Below are 23771 nucleotides of genomic sequence, written 5' to 3' on the forward strand. Positions count from 1 at the left end.
TATGTACATGTACGTGTACAATTATATTAAATCCATTTTTGATTCTGATCTAAGTCTTAGAATACAAAGACTTATAATGAACAGAAAACGTCCAAAATGTTCTAAACTGCAGTAAAACTGCTTAAACTACATGAAAATCATGATAGAAATATGATAAACTTCAGCTATCAACTGACCGAAAATCTGGCAACATATCCGTAGGTCTGACAAAGTAGGAAGAGCCCCTGACAAACAGGTGCAAGCTTTTTATACCCGACGAAGCTATCGGGGTAACGAACGGTTCTTAACGGGGAAACGAACGGGGAACTGTGAACGGGCCTGACAAGAACGAAAATAATCCCCGATTGCTAGAATTAAGTACATAAAAACGTAAACAACATGTTTACGGAACAGAAAAATCATCTTAGTATCATTTACAATCACAAACAATATCGTTTTAATACAATAATCCTGGAATAATCAATCTACAGCCGCTATAGTATTCATACACTGTTTTACGCTAGTGGTACATAAAGTTCACTGAGGTTACACACAGATCACCTCATTTGCATAATCAATACACAAAAATCATTGTGCCGGAAATGGCGACTGAAGTGAAAGTGAAAGTTTACTACAAAAGTTATCTCAATTATACAACAATAAAAATGGTTTTACACTTGGAAAACGGATTACATAGAACACTGAAAACATAATGAATTGAATTAAAAAGGTGAGAACCGGTGTCAAACTTTAAAATAGCCAAAAATTGAATGATAGCCGATAGCAGGTGCTCGACATGAAAATACACATGTCTTCCAAGGAATTTCGCTTGGCCAAGTCATTACAATATAACATTGTTAGGTTGATTTTCTAGGCACTTTACAATATTCATACAATACACTGTAAAAATTGTGCTTAGAGCCTTAACATGTTTAGGAAAATGTTTAGAAGCTAAACACATAAATGTCTGTGGTGTTCCCATTCTAAACATGTTATGAATTTCATTTCATTTCATTTCATACTACATCTTATTTTTATGTCTTGCAATAGCAAATGAAAAAGCATTTAAACACTTCAATTGTATTTGTCCTTTCAATATTTTTCAGGCAAAAGGTTGCAAAGCAAGACTGAGGACGGATTGTACCGGAACCGTTATAATTCAACAGAAAAATACTCATAACCATGATACCAGTGATCGTGACAATGAACGTCACTTGCTGCGGGTACGATCAAAAAGAAAAGCGGATGATGATATTGCTCAACGTCCTTCAAAAATTATCCGTACAGAGTTACAGAACATGGATGAAGCAAATCTAAAGTCTGAAGACATTGGCAGCGTTTCAAAGGCTATATATAGAAAGAGGCGTAAATCTCACCCTGCACTTCCTAAATCTAGAGAGGAAACACACCAATCATTAAAGAAGATTAATATTCAGTCAAATAAATTTGAAAATTTTGTGCAGTTTAATGATGAACAAACTGGTATAATTATTCTTACGTGTCCAACCAATCTTGAATGTTTATGCAGTGTGCCGGAAATTTTTATGGATGGTACTTACAAATATTGCCCAAAGTTCTTTAAACAGTTATATACTATTCATGGCTATAACAAAGGAAATTATGTCCCTCTTGTATTCTGCTTACTTCCTGGAAAGTCTGAAGAAATTTACGTGAATTGCTTTTCCTCAATTGTCAAGCTATGTTCCGATCAAGGTCACACACTTCAACCGAAAGCAGTACACGTCGATTTTGAAGAACGGGTAATGAAAGTTATGAAGGATTTTTTCCCGTCTATAGAGATCAAATGCTGTAGGTTTCACTTAGGCCAAGCCTGGTGGCGAAAAATCCAGAAAGTTGGACTTAGTCAACAATACAAAGAGCTTGATTCAGACATTAGTAAATGGCTTAAAGGGATTTTTGGGATAGCCTTTTTAGCTCCAGACGAAGTAGCCGACTGTTTCGTAGAAGATTTTATGGCCGTTGTACCTAACGACAAGCCTTGTATAGAATTTGCAGATTACCTGACTGATACTTATATAACAGATGAATCGTTATTTCCCCCTCATCTCTGGGCCGAAGTTCCATCCTCGTTAAAACGTACTAACAATGGGCCCGAATCATTTCATGCCCATTATAACGAGCAGTTCTATCACAGTCATCCATCAATTTATATTTTCCTTGACACTATTATCAAATTGCAATCTGTGACTTACATAAATATTCGGAGTTTGAACATTGATGCACCGCAGAGCCGAACAGAAAAGGAGAAGGAACAGAATCTCCGGGATTTGCATTCGAAATACTGCCAGCAGGAAATTACGAGGGATTTTTATGTCAGAAGCCTGGGATATAAGTTCCAAGCCCGAACAGACTTGTAAATAATGCCGTTGCCGAGTTTTATGTTTTATGACAGTGCTTTGTTTTTAGTGCTTTGTTTACAATTAAAAGATGTTTTAATCTTTTTGTTGGTAAACTCCTGTTTTATGACTGTGCTTTGTTTTTAGTGCTTTGTTTTTTACAATTAAAATATGTTTTAATCTTTTTGTTGGTAACCTCCTCATTTAATGAACTATATTCGTAAGAAAATGTGGTATGATTGCCAATAAGACAATTCTCTATCCAAGACTTGTTTTCGCTCAAATGTCCTAAAATTTAGGCGCTCAAATGTCCTATACTTTGGCGCTCAAACGTCCTTTTTTTTCGCTCAAATGTCCTGTCAATGCGCTCAAATGTCCATTGCCGCTTTGTGTATAATTTTAAATTGGAAAAATCAACAACTATTTAGTACCCTTACACATGAAAATAATTCCTGGTCTTACAGCTGCATGTTCATATTTATTTTCTGCTGATATAATAACTAGAATTATGCAAATAAACTTAAGAAAAAGGCATGTAAGCTCATCTTACAAATATGACACTTTTTCTAGACCACAAAACAGCAGTGCAAAATAGCCGTCCGTAGAATTGTAACCTTTGAAATTGTTGTCGCGCGCTAAAACCCCCATGGGCATTTTCAAAAGTTGGCAGGTATGCAAAGACCTTATATTCTTTATTTGATAGCAATAAACCATGATATACCACATCATTAACTGAAGCAAGAATAAACAGCTTATTCAACACAAATCCTTAAAAGGGTGTGAATGTGTGGGGTGTGAACATGAAAGAGGGCAAATGAGAATGGGAGTGAACATAATTTTGGGAAAAGAGGCCTAAATTCTCAACTTGGATTATCATCATGTAATTTGTTCAAGATGTCGAAATCCTGTAGTTAAGTTTACCGATAAATCCTTACAGTTGATGGTATAGCCATTTGATGTGAACAATTAATATTGTGTTTCCAAAGAGAAATATTTATAGGGTCTTTCTTGCAGTTTAAAGTAATAATATAGTCCAGGATTTTGATAAATATATAGAGACAATTTGTCATTTGTGTCACTGTAAGACGCATAATTGCAAAGTAACAGATTATAATAATAATATTTATAGTGAAGTTTAAAAAGTTCATTAGAGTTGTGTACTTTGTTATTCATATTGACTGTGAGAACACCTTGCTCTGGTAAGGCTGCCACCATGCCACAGCTGAACACAATGACAAAACATATAATTGTCAAAAACTGCGAATGCTTCACTTCCTCCATGTTTACCAAGTGACCGGAATGCGGTAAATTAATGTAACGTGTAAAATAATAAGTCCTTTCATATAAGAATCTTTAAACAATAATGATTTACAAATGCAATTTATTAAATATTTCAATCGTCGAAATATTTTAAAAACTAATATCTGATAAATTTATTTTCAGTTGCGATAATTTTACCCAATAACCGACACGATAATTTACATAAACAAATGCGGGACTAACATATGGCCGCGCTCAGTTCATAGATTTCTACACGTCAGCTTCATTATGCCGCATCGTATTTACTAAACCTTAGATGAAAAATGAATATGTTAACGATGCAAAAGTCCTGTTGTTACATATGGATCATCACTTTAGTTGTGATCGGAAGCTCTGGCTTCAATCCATTCATGGATAATGAATTGCATAAAATTGAATGGGTTGATAAGTCAACTTTCAGTTCAGAAGAAATGGTATGGTTTATGACGGGTAATTGGAGGGTCGTAATGGGGGTATCTTCATGACGAATAACGGTAAAAATTCTTTCCAAATAATGTTAAAGGTAATTTATGGTGTATGTCGATGAAATGACTCGCATGTAGTTGTACACTTTCTTTAGACTTTAACCCTCTTGCTGCTGGAGGGACACATACATGTATGTCCACACCGGCAGTGCCGGAGGGACACATATGTCCATGGTTAAATTTATGCAAACTTCTCATCAATGCTCTTTCACTTAAAAGACCGAAGATTAAACAGACTGTTATGTTTTTCTGCAATGGGTCCCAAATGTAACGGTCATTATGTCTTGACGTCATATACAATGTATATCAAATGACATCGTTGTTTGGCATATAAAGCATAGCTGTTGAGCTGTCATATTTTCCGATATTTAAAATGCAACCTTGAAAAATGGTCGGCAGCAAGAGGGTTAAAACGATAAAAACATCAACTGATTTTGACAAATCATTAAAATTATTTTCCAAAAATGACAGTAATAATATCTATTTCAGACCTCTGACAAATCACGGTAAAATTTTAAATAATTTGACGCTAACATTAGCCGAAAATGACTGTTTGCCACCTGACATTAAAGGGCATAACTACCCTCTAATTTGGGTACCTTTCTGACTATTAACGGTAAAAATTCTTGCCAAATGACGTTCACAGTAATTTTTGGTGCATGACCATACCATTTCTTTTTTTTTTAGACGATAAGAAAATTGACTGATTTTGAAGTTTCACTTTATATACTTAACTTTATTCCAAAAATGAGGATATCCTAAATAATTTGAGACCTCTGAAGAAATGCTAAGTAAGGCCATGCTAAATGAATATTTGTTTCCCCTAATGATAGATCCGTGTTTTACTTGCTCGGATACTTATATTAAAAACACATATTTTTGTATCTATTCTAACAATTTGCACATACAATCATTAAGTATAGTAATAAACGTACTTACAGGTAACTGGAGTTGAATGTTTTAAATAAATCCCTTTCCAGGCAGAATTCGCTGGCATTATAACTAAAGACAGTACATATTACACCACAAAGTTTTTACCAACCATAATCTTGACACTGGTGAATATCATCATAATATCCAGTAAAAAAAAAATAACTAGAAAAAGATGTTTACGTATAAAGTTCATGGAAACATTTAAAATAAAAGTCACAATATTAATAAATATAATTTGAGTCCTCCACCATGATAGATCCGTGTTTTACTTGCTCGGATACTTATATTAAAAACACATATTTTTGTATCTATTCTATATTTTCAAAACTACATATGTACAGTTATCCTACAAATCTACAACTCCCAGTTTATGGCTACACGTGCTGATCTTATCTATCAAGTCATGAATATTTATTAGCTATGTAGGCGTGTCAAAATCGTATCATACGCGATAATGACCAGCCAGTACACACTGTAATGATTTCATTAACCAGTATTAAAAAGATAAACATAACACTAACCCTGCCAGGTGATGCTTCTTAAAATTGTCTGATAATCCTTAAAAGTGTTTCAACATTACTCAATTAAAATTCCTTCAGTTTCACATTGATTATACCACAATATAGACTGTGAAACAAACATTAATTATAAGTTGACAACATCATTCTCTGAAGACAAAACTAATTTTACCAAAAAATAAAATAAAAGGCACATTGGTTTCCGAATAATAACTTTAGTTAAAGTGAATAGATCTTTAAGAAATTTTTTCAGAAGGTTCAATACCACAAAAGGAAGGTTGGGATTGATTTTGGGGATGATGGACCCAACTTTAGGAACTAGGGCCCAAAAGGGGCCCAAAACAAACATTTTTCTAGTTTTAGGATAATAACTTGTGTACAAGTATTTCAATTGCTCTGAAATTATACATGTACCACAATGTTTAAAACCACAAGTAGAGGGTTTGGATTCAGTTTAGGTGTTATGGGGCCAAAATTTAGGAATTAAGGGCTTGAAAGGGCCAAAACAAGCACTTTTCTAGTTTCCAGACAATAACTTCAATGTGTGTGATTGTATGGATCTCTCTGAAATTGTACCACAATGTACCATATAACAAAGGGGAGGCTGGGATTAAGTTTTTTGGTTAATTGCCCGAAATATGTAGGAATAAGGGGCCAAAAAAGGGCCAAAAAGAAGCATGTTTCTAGTTTTCAGGCAATCATGACAATAACTTGTGTTTAAGTGTATGGATCTCTCTGAAATTGTACTACAAGGTTCAATACTACAAAGGAAAGCATGGGATTGAGTTTAAGGGTTATTGCCCCAAGTGCGGTTTCAATAAGTTAACGGGGAATTTTTGTTTTCTATTTTTTTAAGGGATTCCTTTTTTTTCAAAATTTTTCAAATTTCGAATTTTGAAAAGTTTCAAAAACTGAACAGGAAATCTTCGATTGCACAGTATTGTGCAATAGATTTTTTAGATCTTTGCCCACATTTATTTTGTGACAAAAACCCATATATTATGTCAAAAATTTTATCACAATCCAAATTCAGACAGTATCAAGCTTGAATATTGTGACCAAATTTGTCCCAACTGTTCAGGGTTCGACCACTTGGGTCGTATAAAGCTGTGCCCTGCGGAGCACCTGGTTTTTAATTGAAAATCTTCATCGTTTTTACTCCAACAGTATACCAAGCTATCTACTTATATTTATTATGCACGAGCTAATAACAATAACACCAAATTGCTTTGTAAATACCAATTAATGGTTATCTTAAATAATTATCAATGAATCCCAAAAATATATTTCATTAAAAAATTTACGTACATTGTATTACCCCAGCACCTTGCGAGAATTTAGTCCCTTCGATAAACATGATAAAGGCAGCTCTCTCTTTGACACTTTTCCTTTTTAGAATTAAAAGATTTATTTTTAATATGCAACAGACCAAGTCAACAATCAGCACTTGACTTCTCAAAAAATACATGTAGATGCAGAAATGAAGACAATAATGAAAAAAACCCACAGATAACTTGACTTGGTATCAGCTGCTTGGTATAGACACTAACTGACCCAGACATTGCTATTAAATTTAACAAATTTCTTATTGCAATAAAAAGTTGAAATATAGAAATTAGATGCATTAATAACAGTTTGATATGAATATTGTAATTTGAAACAGATAAGCTTTTTATTTATTTTTTCAGAAAGATAAAGGTGTTGTAGAAATGATGACAGTTAATCATGAAAAATACATGTGTATCCTTCCAGAATTAACAGGAAAAGATGATGAGGTAAAATTTACATTTAATATTTATATGTTGTATATTAACAAGGACTTGTATAGTAAGAATCCTTGATATTAATAATAAATGATTTTATTTTCATATTCCTGGCCTCAAACTCAAATAAAGTATTTATGTACAAAAAACTAAAATACATATCTATGGGAAAGAGTTCACCTAGAAGAGTGCAGCAATGTTTAATTTTAACAACAAAAAAAAACAACAAAAAAAACCAGCTGTCCTCAATCACTTTGCAAATACACTAAGCATGCTAAGTCACATGTAAGTGGCTACATCTACAAAGAAGAAGAAAGAAATAGAATTCATTCATATCATAAAACAATAGAAACTTTATACTCTTAACTTTGTTAGTTGACTTATTGTTAATGTTATGCTAAAATGATAACGTATTACAGCAAACCCATGTGCTATTGATGGTTTATAAAAACATAATGTTCTTGACTAAAAAGTGTTGCCTAATGATTTTTTTCTGCTTTGATTTCAAGGTCCTTTTCAATTTTTTAAATGTGTGTTCTAGTTATCAGTGATCATTTCCCATGTCAGCTGCATATGCTAAATTATCATTTGCTTTCATATTTTATTGTAAATACTTGTATCTGTGAATTGTTACCATGGTTTTTTCCTATTCAGTCCAAGAAAGTGTATGGAGGTTTATCAGGATTTGAACTAATTCAGACAATGTTCCAGCAGAGTAGCTGCTCCTACAGGGTATGTAACAAGAACAGCCATTAAAATAAAGTTTTATCAACTTTTCCCAATATCTTCAATATTAAACCGTTAATTCTTTTATGAAACTGAATTACCTGAAGTAGTTAATATAAATAATAATTAGTATACATAAATATAAATAAGAAAGCAACAAAATCATAAAAACAAAAACAAAATTATTTGCTAGATATCATATACTCTATTTTTCTCATTGCAAGTTTATAGTTACTTTTGATTATTTTGCTCCCAGAATGTTTACAAATGCTTTTCAAAATGTTGACACTGATTAATATAATAAAATAAATTCTCAACTCAAGTGATTAGGTCATGTTTTAATTTTACACTAGGATTCAAAGAATAAAGTTCCAACATTCTGTTTTGCAGATTGAGAGTTACTGGACCTATGAACTGTGTCATGGGAAACATCTTAGACAGTACCATGAAAATAAAGAATTAAGTTTAGTAAGTGGTCCTTGAATTTAAGGATTCATGAATTGTGATACATTGAGAATTGTATTTCCATGAAGATTATTTGGTCACAATCACCTCAGTCAGGGTTTATTGACTTTTTTGACAAAAATTTGCTTAGTTGAAATGTTCAAGTTTGTGATTAAGTCAGTTGTATTAGTATTGACACATTTTATTTCCATGGCAAGTATTTAGCCCTTTCATGATTCTTTGATTTTGAATATGGTGCACATTTTACTTGAAAAAGTATTGCTATTTTATACAATTTATACAAGTACGTAATAATATAAATTAGGTTGTGATAAGAACTAACCATTTTTGTATGATGCATAGTAATTTAGTTCAAATTTGTATTTATCTTTTGCCAAATATATATGTGAGTAGAAAATACTATAAATAAGGAATATCAGATAATTTTTAAACAGATTTGTATTTTATTTTTTTCAGAAAAAGCCACAGGTATTGGAATATTACCTGGGTTATTATCAACCTGTAGATGACAAGAAAAGTAAGATCTAAGTTACAATATATATTACAAATATGGACATAAGTTTAATTTGTATTTAGCAAGGAAAGGATATTTGAGTGTTTATGTAATTCATATAACATAGTCACATATGTTATGCAGTTATTAATATATTTTAAGAAAAACATTTTATGCAATCATGCCAATGCTTAACTGTCATAACTCAAAATTATTGAAAATTGTATTGTCAACTGTTAGAGCAAAACATTGATTAAATTGGAAAAAGCCCTTTTCTGCAATACATGTACTTTTAATGAAGTAATTTATATAATTTCCGTCAATTGTTTGTAAATATACAACATACAAATAATGTAAATTCTATCATCATCTTTCCCTGTTATTTCTGGAATGAAACACATGAATACAGGACAATTTCCTCTTACTAGATATTGACGTTGTAAAATATTAGACTATTCACCTGATTTGTAAGCAACACAACGGGTGATTCAATGTGGAGCAGGATCTGCTTACCCTTCCAGAGCACCTGAGATCACCACCAGTTGTTGATGGGGTTCGTGTTGCTTAGTCTTTAGTTTTCTGTGTTGTGTCTTCTGTACTATAATTTGTCTGTTTGTCTTTTTATTTTTAGCCATGGCATTGTCAGTTTATTTTCAGTCTATGAGTTTGACTGTCCCTGTGGTATCTTTTGTCCCTCTTTTGTAAAACCTTGAGATTCCAAAAAGATAATTGTATATTTCAGACGTGTTGATGACTGACAAAGACACGACAGAGGCAGAATCCAGAGCAGAGGATGCAAAGCTTAAGGTTATTACAACAGTTACAATTCATGTTACTAGAGTTGTATATTACAAATTTTCTGCTTTGGTTATGTTATTGTCTCTTTGTCTTTGATGCATTCCCCATAAAAATTTCCCTTCTCAATTTAAAATGTACATATCAAAGAATACCAACAATAAATCATTTAGCTTATGATATCAGTAATTTATTCCAAATTTAGGTCCATTTAAATATGTACAAACATTTTGAATTTCAATTCGCTTGTATGCAGAGTTTGACAACACCATGAAATAAAGTATCCACAAAGTAAGATATTTCCTAAATCATGAAAAATGGTTTCCACAAAATTACAATAATCTAAATGTAATTCTTGAAGTGTTATGCATTATTTTGACTGTTATAATGTAAACTGCAGTCAATTGAACTAGAGATATAGATTTCTTCAGTTATTTTTCCAGGAACTTGTAAATTAGAATGCTGCTCTTTCTGTTTTAGGTAAAAACCAGAAGAATTGATCTAATAGACTTGCCTTACTTTGAAATAAATATGACAGATGGAACAGTATGTGAATTAACAAATCAACCAAGAAAAGCAAAAATCTTATATGTATGTCAACCAGAGGGAAGAGGAGAAATATATGAACTGAAAGAAACATCATCATGTGAATACGAAGTGATTGTTCTAACAAGTGTACTATGCTCTCATCCAGATTTCAAGTAAATATTCATTAATTTACAGTTTATTTCTAAGATTCCCCCCAACATTTTTATTTAAGAATAAAATTTTCAAAATTAAAATATCAATAAAAAGCAATGCGGATAAATGAAACAAAAGGGAAACAGTATAATGACCAAAGGCTAACATATCAATACATACAACATGGACTTCATGAACAGCAAAACCTCTATTAAAAAATATAGAAAATCAATACCAAATATTAGGAAAATTGGAGTTTGTCTAATCCTCTAAAAAGTACTTTATTTTGACATTTGATGTAAGTTGGATAAAGATGATAAACTGTCTCATATGTAGTCTTCATTATATGAATTTTGAAGAAAAAATATAAACTGATTGACAACAAATTGAGTAAAGATATATCATTGTATATGACTTACTGTGAGTGTAAAATGAAGTTATACATTTCAGGCCAAAGACCCCACCAGTTTCTACAATATCCTGTCTTGCTATGGATGGTTCACCCACAAAACCAGAGACCCTGACAGATTGGGAAAAACAGCCATTACCACAGTATGATCATCAGGTTTGTAGAAATTTCAAACACAATAGCATAGGCAATAGATTAAATTTAATTTTTGGGTACATTTCTTGGGTATTAGGTGTGTGAGAAAAACAATTTTGTGAAAATATTTTTTGATATGATATAATTATACTCTTCTTTTGTTCAAAACTGATTGCTATTTGATATGCAGTGGCAAATATTACATACATATTAAAGGGAAATTCCGCGATTTTTTACTTATCATCTAATTATGTTCATCTTAACATAAAAAACACATTTGCAAAGTTTTAAATTTATATTCCTTCTAATAACGGAGAAAATCAAGTATTTTGTAACTTTTTTGGTTGAATTCTCGAGTGGGTCGTGACGTTTTAGTTCTATTTACCGTTATTGTTTTGATAATCATTTCAATGCAACTAATGTGTGAGCAGAGTGTGTATATTATTTTGTAAAGGTCACTGTATATTTCTCGGCTTGAGGTCAATTCGTTTACCTTGTAGCTATTTAGCCGCAGGTGTGAGTTCAAGCGTACACAGGTATGAATGTTGTTATTTGGAAAGGATAACTTGACAGAAAGGATTAGAAAGAGTATGCTGTATTTAATACACTAAGATTTAATACACGATGAGAATAAAGATACAATAATTAAATTGTGTAAATTAATTGAAAATAAAATTCAGATTCGTAATTCCGAAAGTGTATAAAAATAAAAGGAAACAATTTTTTATTACTTTCTTAGCGGCAATTGGCGTAAAGATTCAAATATGAAGTAAAAAATAGTAGTTTTAATCTTTAATAAAAACTAAATGCAATATTACCCAATTTGATATACCATTGCACATCTGTTTGATATCATTGACTTTACCGGAATTTCTTAACTTGTATTCAAATCTGGCTGTGTTTAAATGCTCATAAAACTATCGCAATTTTAAAGTTTTTAATTGAAAAAAAATACAACATTCAACATGCATGATTTTTTTTTTAGTTTCTTTTTAACATTCCATTCTTACATAATTAAATTCATTTGACAATCATTTACACGAACTTTTTGTGAAAAGAATACCTATTATCTAAGCTAAGGCATTATTTTTTTTGAGGATTTTGTACATTTTTTTTTTTAATTCTATGATAATATTTGTGCAATGTTGAACATGATAGCCGTCATTAATCCAAATAAGTAATACAGTAGTTGTAATAAAACTTATATTTTAGTCATGCATAACTGATATTGACGAATTTAGAATAGTTCGTCCATACATCGTTGTTCTTGAAACAATCATTATTAGTATACATGTAAGTTTCCTGACGTATAAGCGCCATTGAGGATGAGCTCCAGAGAAAGCAGACTAGTAGCGTTTCGTTAGTTTGTTTGTTGGGAAAGGAGAGGAAATGCAACCACTTGTACAGATAAACGACAGAATTACCATACAAGCATTTATAGTCAACACAACCAGAAAGAGTTCCCATCGTTGGACGGGGAGTATGAAGGCTTCCAAGAATGAACAAGTGACATGTCTAACTCTGAACAGTTAGAAAACGGACTATCGACATCGACCGCTTGTTCTTGATATTTGAAACTGCATGCATATATACGTATACGTTTATGATAGTGATGAGTTCTTGCGTCTGACAAAAACTAAATTCCTTCATGGTTATATCTTGCCATACGTTTATATTGGTTTGTAAGGTGATTACTCAAAATCGTTATTTGAAAATCCTGTTTGTGAGATGCAGATTCATTTCAATACAGAAATTTCGTCTATATATTAAGTTTCACAAGTGTATAACACGGAGAAGCTCTGAAGGTACATTACTCCCATTTTGTTTGGGTGTGAACCATCGATGTTTACAGCAATATCAAAGAATAAGATGATGATGGTAGAAAGAACTATGGGCGTCATGTGGCAAATATTACATGCATATCGGACCATGAGTTGTCAATCTGTACGAAAAGCTTTCCAATACAACCATATTATTGAGAAGGAATGTTTACATGCTATACTCTCGTACTAGTATTACAGGGTTCTTGTGGCGTTCACCTTAGACACACATAACGATGTTTAAAAAAAAGACAGAACCAATTTAATGTCATATTTCCCTATTTTTTAAATATAACTAAAAGTCTTTTATCTGACAAGAATACCCTATTTAGCGGACAAGTAATTTATTCTTTTTTCTGTTATTGAATACCAAGAAAGAAAAGAAATCCCGAAATTAATTTGAAACTTTGATACTCAATAGTTTCCCAGCAAAATATTCACATCCCTTGGGGATAATCAGTGTTCGTCCAGTGGCATATATAACAATTGTGATGACGAATTCCTTCCTTTGTTCGTGAACAATCTTATTGAAATATAAATCTGTAATTTTACTATGTCCACAACTTCGATGAACCAAAGCAAATTATTCATCGACCTGTATTTAAATCAAATTGGTTCTCTTCTTCTTCTTCTTCTGGTATACAATAGTCTATCGACATTCGATGATTACATACTGTTGGCATACGTGGACTAGTCTATTTACAAATCTTTTACCCCAATTTATTCAAAATATATGTTTTTTTCTTATGTTCAATGTATACATGTATATATTTTAGATTGCGCTATAGTTCCGTAACTTTCTACCCAGTCGTATAAACGAATCGTCGACAAGTGCGTACATTTTTTTAAATCAATATTTCTGGCATGTTCCAATCTGTCCTTCACTATTGACAATGAGTATATATTACATTTTCCCAAATTCACCCTTGGAAAAAATATTTAAATAGAGTTTAATTTCATCAAATCTTATTTTTTGGGTATTATTTATATTTTTATGAATAATATTCTTTACACCAGAAATGTTATTTATAAACAAGCGTATGAGTTTAGTAATGACAAGTAAGACAGAGTTGTATATTATACATCTGATAGTTCAAAATGGAAAGTTATAAGTTATCGGCCGTGTACACTGATCAATACCTGCAGAAGTGAAACGATGCATGAACTTGCAAGCCCGACAGGAAATCGCTTGAATACCTGGACGTGTCACCTCACACCCCTCACAATACCTTTGGAAGTAATACCTTTAGCCATGCTGGTGATCAGATGAGGGAAGATCAGAATTTATTTGAAAAAAGTTTATTACTTTAAAGAATTATGAACAAATTAGATTTTCGAAAACAATTTTCACGGAACACTTATTTATGATTTCAACTTTGACTTTTTACCTAATTCCAATATCAACAGTTTAAAAACAACAGACCATGGTAATTTAAAAAAATAAGAATATTTTCCGTATCAAGTTAGTCGGATAAAACAACCGTACGATTGACAAGATATCGACACGCAATTACGACTACATCGGTTACTGTAGTTTTGTTCCTTTGTGGTTTATAGACATATCGTTGTTATTAATCGGGAAAGAAGACAAAATGGCCGAACGCAGAGAATTGATACTCTAAATTTAAAATCGATGGTGATCGTTTATCTAGCGGAATAAAACTTTAATATCTATGAATTTGAGCATTTTTATACAGAATGAACATAATATCAATTTTTGATTTTTTTGCGAAGTTTCCCTTTAAATTTTAAAGTCATTTGAATATGTTTTGTACAAGATAGCTATTATGAGTCAAAAGTGGTAGCTCACTAGACAACTATCCTTGGAAGACTCATCATTCTACCTGACAGTATTGTGTTTCCTCAAAAAAAAAAAAAAATGCTAAAATATAAAGAAATTTTTTCCTGTTATTTGTAAATTTGTTGTTGATGGCAAATTTCTTATTAGTCCCCTACTGATGAAGTGGAAGGGGACTTTAGGTTTGCACTCTTTCTGTCTATCCATTCATCAGTTTGGCTTATCAGTTTTCCACACTTTTTCTTCATGCTTGAAGATATTGATTTGAAAATTTGTATATAGTTTTATCGTGACAAGTTACAGATCAAGTTCAAATTTTGTTCTGGTCTGATGATTCTGTGCTGAGTTATGGTCCTTGGTTTTGGGGAATGTTATAGACTCGGCACAATTTCATGCTTGGCATATTGCATTGACACTTACTATTGTTAAAAACTGTAATTTGCCCTCTAGATGTCATATTATCTTTTTTAAAGCCAATTGAAAATGGGGCATATGGTTGTATACCAATGTCCAACAACATTTCTTACAATAACTCAAATTTATTATGTGTTTCAACAGGTTCAAGGTAATTTTATTCTACAAAGAGAAATGAAGAAGGAAGAACCACCAAAACCAGCATCAACTCCTAAACAACCTCAAAAACCTGATACAACACTAACTGACACAACAGACAAGCAGGTTCTTAGGGAGTTTCTGTCTGGTGACTACTGCTTTCAGGGAGTGAGTATTTACATAACTCACACAAAAAAATTACCAAAAAAAAATTGTAATTAAAAAAATCAACAAACTCTTACCCTAATTATTTGTAATAGACAAACCAATAAAACTGCTATATTCTTGTCATTCACCAAACTGTCAGAACACATCACGACAAAAACAGTAAATTGACACATAAACAGGTTCTGCATTACCTCTGCTCCAGCATTCACAGATTGACTAAGCCTTAGGCATTAGGTATGACAGACAAATACATAATTTATTTTATCATTAGTTTCTGCTGATTAATTGATTTCATAATTTTTAAATAGCCACAGATTGGAATTCAGATACTAGTTTTCATTACACAAATGATGAACAATTAGGAGATAACTGTATTGTATTTTAAGCTCCGACGGCATCAAATCCCCAATTGATGCCGTCGGAGCTTAAAATACAATATTGTTATCTCCATTCTAATGAAACTGACAGAAAATAACGTTAAAACATGTATTTAAAATCTGTCATATGCCGTCTGCGCTTGCGCGTACGTCCCATAGCATCCATTGTCAATTGATGCCATGTAAGAAAGTGACGTTATCCAATCAAAATGAACGTTACAAACGTTGTTGCATTAGAATTACTTATCTATTGTACATATTGGTTTACTAATACACTAATGACTTGATATTTACAGCACAAACATATAAGATTGTATATATTATTGCACTGCCATTGTTATGTGACCATCAAGGGTTGATCATTTGAAAATGAATTCTTATTTTTAGGGCACTGGATGGTGGAAACATGAATTTTGTTTTAATAAACATGCTCGTCAATTCCATGATGTAAGTATTTTTTACTTCAGAAAGACTTTACATGCTAAATATGTAACATGTTTTTTAAATGTATTATCTGTTAAAATACAGATCTGCCTTATATGATTTATTGTTTTATATCTAACTGGATTATATAACATGATTTAAAAATATGTATGCATTTATTTTCATGGTTCTGGTTTTTTGGTCTATGAATTAGTTTCTTGTGGACTGTTGGTTCCCAGGGGTATCATCATTTCAATATTCAAGTACCAAAGTTTGACAATATGATTTTGTTGATATTTTCAGGGAAATGACGGCCGTATTGTTATCAACTTAGGATATTGGAATGAAGCCAAACACTTAGAGTGGATTGCAAAAAATCCTTCAAAAATGCCAAAACCAAAAGGACAAAGAAAGTAAGATGAAATGTCAAGGATTGTTAATTTATGTAGAAGCTGATACATTTATAAGTTAGATCATATACTGCATAATGAGTTTGTTAATGAATTACAAAAAGTTCTAGTAAGAAAAAAATTGAGGGCTAAAATGCAGTTACTTTATAATATTTTCTTTACACTTGTTATATTTATCATAAAAGTCAATGATAAAAAGAGGTCAGTGATAAAATAGTTTCAAATGGTAGCATTCTTAACTTTTGTCTTGGCATTTCAAATATAAACCCTACTGTCTTAAGTCATGCTCTTTGTTGCAATAAGTAAGATTTCAATTTTGAAGAACTCATTGCATATTGTATAGGTCAACATGTTAAAAAAAAGGTGTTTTAACGTTAATCAATAATATACTGTAAATTCAGATTTTTTAATTTTTAATGATTGGAAATCACATTTTATATTGTTTCAGCATTATATGCTTGCAGCCTTTCTGAAAATGGCATTAACTAAATTCAGATTTTCTCCATTAATCAACAATCTCAGTTATAAAACGTCTTTTTACCAATATTTTTTGACTTTTATGAAAAGGAATGATTTTGTATTTGGTCTACAGCTTGATAATGCTGAGAAGCATAGTGTAAGCAACATAAAATCTGCAGCTACTCCCAGTTTGACTATAGTTTGAAAATTTCATAGTTCCGGAAATCATCAGCACACATGTTATCTCAATCAAACCCTTGGAGCAACAGAGGTCCAGACCCAGTTCAAAATTATTCCAGTTTTTTTACTCCCTGTTACAGTGTTTTTATACATTTAATATATAGTTTCATATATAAATGTTTCTTTTTCAGACAGCTATCTTTGTTATACACTGGTGGAGATACATGTGATATTACAGGGAAAAATAGAGTTGTAGAAGTCAAATTAAAGTAAGTGTCCTTATATTGTATGTCAAAGTATATATGTACTCTTCTTTTATGAGGCTACAACATGCCTACTAAATAATTGAATAGGAACCAGTCTTACACAATTAGATATTTTACCCACATTATCATCATGTATCATAACTTTGTGTGTAAGACACATAACTATAAAAGTTAATGACAAAATCTGGAAATTGTGTTATTTTGGCAGTTTATTCATTAAGTGAATGTAGTTTGAATCCCCAAAGTGAATCTTTTTGGCAAAATTCAAAGTTCAAAAATAGATATCTGACAGACAAAATTTTGAGGGAGTAATTGATAGAAATTCTTTTACTTTTTATTTTTTTTGAAATACAAGGGACTAAAAAGAAACCAAATCATACACTTATACTTTACATAATTAAGAAATGACTCAACCTTTATTTTTTTCAGATGTATAGAAAAGAAAAATCAGCCTCATTCTGTCTCTATATATCTGATGGAACCTAAATCTTGTGAATATGTATTAGGGGTAAGTTAACTCAATTTAACTTCTGGATATATATTAAGGAGAAAGAGGTCACTATTTGTATTTAACAATTTATAAATATATGTACAAATTATAGACTATTATTTAATGAACAAAGTATGTCAGTAAAATGAAAATTGTTTCTTGTGCAAGAATAATCTTTTTAGAACTTTCTGAAGATAAGATGTTTGAAATCCACATTACAGTATCACTTTGCTATTATTTATATTTATATGAACTGTTTCAAAAATGAAAGTGTGAGGGAGGTATAGTGGCAGTGAGGGTTTGGCATTCTTCTTATTTTATCTCACTATTAATACAGTTCGATTGCTTCATTTTCTGAGGCTTTTATTCAGAAAGAACAACTATATCCATCTTAACTTTGCATTATGGTGTATAACTATAGCTGTCATTAGTTCAAGATAGACATTGCAGTTAAATATTCTGTATTTTATGCTTATTTTTAAGAATTGCTCAGACATAAAATGTATGATTTAATGTTGAAACAAAAATGGTTAAAATCAAAGCTCTGTGAATAAATTACAGATTATGCAGTTTTAACCATAAATTCAGAGTGACACATTTATGCTTTACTTCTAAAGGGATGTTGTCATGTATTTAGCTTAAATATGATCAACTGTTAAATATGTTTCCTTTAATTTTTAGATTGAATCTCCACTACTTTGTAATGTACTAGACAGAGCAGACACTCAAGGTATCATCAAAGATTACAAAGTATGACACTTGTCTCTCCTCTAGAAGATTATAATTCGTGAAAACTGTGATATTTTATTTATGGGTTAGGAAATATTGGGAATATGATTGTGATCTGATTGTAAGTGCTTTTCTGCTAAAAAATCATGCAAGTCTGTGAGACAAAAGGTTGCAAACAATATTGGAAACAAAGTGCAATCATGGGTAATGTTTTCATATTGGCAAAACATGTAGACTATGGAGCAGTGAAATTACTCATTCAAATATCCCTCAAATTGTAAAACATAGCTTGCAAATTTACAAATCTTTTTTTTGAGTTGAATAATTAAATCTTAGAACATCTTTAAAAAAGGTACAAATATTTCATATTACCATTTATTTTAAGGATTAATTTTATATAAGTTAGACTTATTGTAACTTTTCAGTAAAGAAGAAAACAGCAAAAAGAAATAGAAATTTTTTTGTTTGCTTTGGAGTTTGTCAAAAGTTTGTTGAGATTCTGTCATGAATTAATACACCACATTCCGTTTTTTTTTTTGGTCTAGTATCATTGTAATATATGGTTATGATGACATATTTAAAAAAAACTGTATATGATGGTAAGGTTTTGTTCAGATTATCTGAGCTGAATTCTTTTATTAGGGATTGTCCCAGTATGATTGGATTATTTTCATTTATAAATTAAAAATTGGACGAAATGCAGACCTTGTTGTTCTTCCAATTCAGTGTATAGACTTTGAAATTTTGTACTTTTTACACAATTGGCATAAAACAAAATTTATTTTTCTTAATCAATTTAAATAACGTAATATTATCATCTTCCAATCAGTTTCATTTTAATGAATAAAGAAAATGATCCAAACACAAATGTGAAAATAAAAATACATTGAGGTTAAATGTCAAGTACTCGGAAGTGTTTGGAAAGGGTTATTCAATATCAGATGCCAAAATGAAGAAATGAAGTTGTATGTATTTATAAAAATGGTGCAGAATTATTTGAAGCAGTATTTGTATATCTATGCAAAAACTTGTTACATATTGAAATGTGTTGTAGATTAGAGGTGTGATGTCTGTTTATTATTAAATTAATTAAATGAGGTGAATTCCGGTTGTTTAAGAAAACACTATGCCCCCCCGAGGGGTGGCATTCTGTTTTTAACACCCACCACCCACAGAATAGAATTAAATTAGAATAACACACCCTTTGCATTTTGGTATTTCAAATACAACCACCTGTATAAAATTAAAAAAAAAAATGCCTTCCCTGGAGGGACATAGTATTTTCTGGAACAGCCCTTAGACGACTTGTAAAATTAACCTAGTACTGTAGAAGATTGAACATTTTAGTTGGTTATTGTATTTCCATAGATTGTCAAGAATTTTTACACTTTTAAATAAGTTTTTGCATACAACTTACAATTTGTTGATAAAAAGAAAGTTGCATAGACCCACGGGTTTCATTCGGTTTAACGAGAGAAATGATCGTTGGATGATTGTAGGATGAAGCTTTTTATTGTCATGTGAAGTACTCACTTATCATGAGTTATAAGATACCCACATTTTGTATATTGGATCCTATAAACTACATGTCCGTCAGACAGGATTCACCTGACCCCGAATTTGCCTCATTTCATGGATGAAGATTCATTTTGTGGTCAAGTCCGTATTGCTGATTCATTAAGTTTTAGGATAACTGTCTGTTGTTATGATTGTAAGGTGTACATTTTCGACTTCTGCAAGGTTTCAAATAACATCTAACTCATTATCATGCATCATGTTCGTTTTATGTTGTTTAGCCTTTGGGATATATACCTGTATGCTATAGCGCCAAGGTATTTCGTGCATGTTTTAAATATGACCATGATGACTTCAATTGTATTTGATATATTGCATGATAGTAAGATGTCTATGTCTGGCTGTCGGTCAGGGTTCATATACTTTTGACCTTATGTTCCGAATTAATTGGCCAAGCATAACTTTTACATTTGTCAGTTTCTAAGGCACTGTAAGAATCGGAACACATTTATTTGGTGTACAGGATATTTGTAGAGATCTGTATGGCATGGTATTCTGACCTTGAACTCTTTTTATGAACCATTGAAAATCTTAAGCGCATTTGACACTTCTAGTAAAACCCTTGATATTATAGACATTCAACAAATATACTATCATAAGTAAAGCAGACGAGACATTACAGCATTTCTGCTCTGGTATTCTATAGTCTGTAGTATATAGTTAAATCAATCCACATCTGCGTTGTATACAAAGAACTTAAGAAAGTACTGTTGCACAAAATGTTGGTTATCGTTCAATCTCAAGCTACTCATGAAAAATGCTGTTCTGCTGTAATTTTTTGTTTGAGGGATATCATTTTGGTTTAAACGTTGTATATCCATATTATTGGCTAAATAGTGTCGGTCTGCCTGAATTGCACTTGACCGATTCTCAGAGATGAATCTTTCACACTTATTTAGACACATTTTTAGTTGTTGTTTTTTTTTTACTTTCGAGGTAAAGTGTTGAATAGAAAAAAATAATAGTTTTAATGTTCATCCTTATCAAAATAATTACAGGGTTTCAACCAGTTGCAGGTTTATCAAATGGTAAAAGAAATACAGATTTCTGATTACTAGTATTAAGTCTGGTCACACATTATCTTTCACGATCAAAATAATGCGTTGCCTGATCTTTCACGATCAAGTTTGATGGAAATTCAACAAATTCAAGGTTTTCATATACAAATTAATGCTTTTAAAGGGAAGAACATACTTTAATTCTACTGTACAATTAGATACACCAAAAATTAAATTTCAAATATATCATAATAAACTGAAATATGACCATTATAGTACATAAAGCGTGTTAATTGTAATTAATTTCATAGACATGCATTGCGCCTTTTGTGTTTTTTCATAAACTACTGTATATTTTCTTTATCTTATTTCACAGTTATGATGAGGAAATTAAAACATTTTGACAGACATAATTTTTTGTTCGGATTTGTTCCGCGTTTTGAAAATTAAGCGATTTTTTCAAAGATTCTGAACTAGAATTTACATGAAATGTCTTTCACGATCCGTTACCAGAGCTTTCACGATCGTCTCTCAATACTTGACCGCCGTTAGATATTCTTTCACGATCATTTCTCTCGTTAAACCGAATGACACCTGTGAGACCTATCAGACAGAGGAAATCACCTATCCATAGTTATAATTTATTGTTTAGCCAAATTTGAACTAACAAATAACAGTTATTTGAATGTCATTAAAAGTTTAAAAAATCAAAAATATTGAGAAATATCATTTTTTCTTTTTATCTAAATTAATTTTATCCACATGTGACCAGTTGTAAGAAAATGTATATGTTTCCACTTAAATGTGTTGTATTCTGTAGAATATTGGAATTATTTATGCCGATTTATTATTTATATTGAATCAGGAAACCATTTTCTCAGTTAATCATAATTTTGTTAAGCTGACCATTACATTAATGTTAAAACCATTGTTATGGAAGATTTACATTGTTAAGGCATTGTGTGAAAGAATTTGGGAAATGTATTAAGTGTGAAAGGCAAAATCATATCATAAATTTACACATTGTTGATTGTAATGTGTATATTTTAAAGTTATCATCTGTATTGTATTCATTTAATATATATATATATATTTTTGATTGCTTATAAAAATACTTATCAATCAATATTAAAATGCTTTTTACCACAAAAATTGAGTTCTATTTTTCTATATAGAAAATCTTGCTAGCAATTTTTTTTTAATCAAGATTCTGAAATGTTAAACCCATATCATAAGCCAAAGAAGAAAAGGAGTATACAATGGGACAGCAACCCAATGACACAGAAAGACCAGACATCTGGCGGTCAATATATTGTCTTTAACAATAGACTAGTGTCTACACTATTTATAAAGCTATTTTCAGTGTTTATAACATGTGATTTTTAGCCACCTCACTTTTTGTTTATTGCTGATGGCTTTGATGAAAGTTATGATCACAAAAAAAACAGCTGATTATTGATTTCTGTTCATTTTTCAAATCATTTGACCCTTGCATGGTAACTGTAATTTATTATCAGTAAACACATGAGAAAGCATGAAATTTATTATTATTTATAATGCCTGCATGAATTGTGCTTGTTTTTTTTTCTATTGAATGGATTCATTTTTATACGACCCAAAAAAAATAAATTTTGGGGATCGTATAATGGTATGATGTCGTCGTCTGCGTGGTCTGAAGACACATTGGTTTGTGGACAATGACTTTAGTTCAGGTGAATGATCTCTTTGAAATTTAATAAGAATGTTCAATACCACAAAAAGAAGCTTGGGATTGATTTTGGAGATGATGGTTCCAATCAATTAGGAATAAGAGACCAAAAAGGGGCCCAAAAGAAGCATTTTTCTACTTGCAGGATATTAACTTTTGTGTAAGTATTTCAATTGCTCTGAAATTGTTCCACAATATTAATACCACAAGTAGAAGGTTTGGATTCATTTTGGGGGTTATGGTGCTAACAGTTTAGGAATTAAGGGCCAAAAAGGAGTCAAAAACGCATTTTTGTAGTTTCTGGTCAATATATCTGGTATGTTAGAGTATGGATACATCTTGCATTGTACCACAAGGTTCCATATCTCAAAAGGAAGGCTGGGATTGAGTTTGGGGGTTATTGCACCATTCATGCAGGAATGAGGGGCCAAAAAGGGAAAAAAAAAGAGCATAAATCTAGTTTCCAGATAATAACTGGTGTTTAAGTGTATGGATTTCTCTGAAATTGCACTACAAGGTTCCATACTACAAAGGAAAGGTTTACTTATCTCCCCTGTAATGGCGCTGCCTATGGAAAAATTGATTAGTAAAAAAAGTATAGTTTCACACAGTTTACATGTAATTTACAACAAAACTTTGTACCGTTGATGCACATGTAATGTCCAGAAGGTGATTTAATTCAAAGTTTGTGCATGAGATGTTATTGAGAGAATTTTTGAACTTTACCGTACAAGTAACAAGGTACGAGACTCCTATCGCTCATCACCTATATAACTGAAA

The 23771-nt window shown here is 31.4% G+C and overlaps 3 protein-coding genes across 4 annotated transcripts in view; 1 reads left to right on the forward strand and 2 right to left on the reverse strand.

The window, feature by feature from the left end:
* LOC143069270 (transmembrane protein 87A-like) overlaps positions 1 to 3650 on the reverse strand; it is a 53200-nt gene extending 49550 nt beyond the window's left edge. Inside the window, exon 1 of the mRNA XM_076243819.1 lies at positions 3498 to 3650. Coding sequence (XP_076099934.1) covers positions 3498 to 3617 — 120 coding nt within the window. The 5' untranslated portion in view covers positions 3618 to 3650. The remainder of the gene's footprint in view (positions 1 to 3497) is intronic.
* Positions 1 to 23771, reverse strand: part of LOC143069269 (uncharacterized) — a 425535-nt gene that overhangs the window by 174495 nt on the left and 227269 nt on the right. The gene's annotated exons all lie outside the window — the stretch shown is intronic.
* Positions 3825 to 22435, forward strand: LOC143069272 (endoplasmic reticulum lectin 1-like). Its single transcript, XM_076243822.1, has 14 exons — positions 3825 to 4069; positions 7260 to 7346; positions 7989 to 8066; positions 8451 to 8528; positions 8982 to 9042; positions 9761 to 9825; positions 10294 to 10514; positions 10945 to 11059; positions 15215 to 15376; positions 16141 to 16200; positions 16480 to 16589; positions 17417 to 17494; positions 17921 to 17999; positions 18663 to 22435. Exons 1-14 carry the CDS (start codon positions 3920 to 3922, stop codon positions 18735 to 18737), a joined length of 1419 nt encoding a protein of 472 aa, XP_076099937.1. The 5' UTR covers positions 3825 to 3919; the 3' UTR covers positions 18738 to 22435.

This window comes from Mytilus galloprovincialis, chromosome 3 (genome assembly GCF_965363235.1).
Source record: "Mytilus galloprovincialis chromosome 3, xbMytGall1.hap1.1, whole genome shotgun sequence".
Taxonomy (NCBI): domain Eukaryota; kingdom Metazoa; phylum Mollusca; class Bivalvia; order Mytilida; family Mytilidae; genus Mytilus; species Mytilus galloprovincialis.

Excerpts from the sequence above, each read along its gene's own strand:
- LOC143069272 (XM_076243822.1), top strand. The coding sequence starts at position 3,920 with ATGAATATGTTAACGATGCAAAAGTCCTGTTGTTACATATGGATCATC. Across the intron at positions 11,060-15,214 it reads TACCACAGTATGATCATCAG|GTTCAAGGTAATTTTATTCT; the intron begins GTTTGTAGAAAT and ends GTGTTTCAACAG. Across the intron at positions 18,000-18,662 it reads CTTGTGAATATGTATTAGGG|ATTGAATCTCCACTACTTTG; the intron begins GTAAGTTAACTC and ends TTTAATTTTTAG.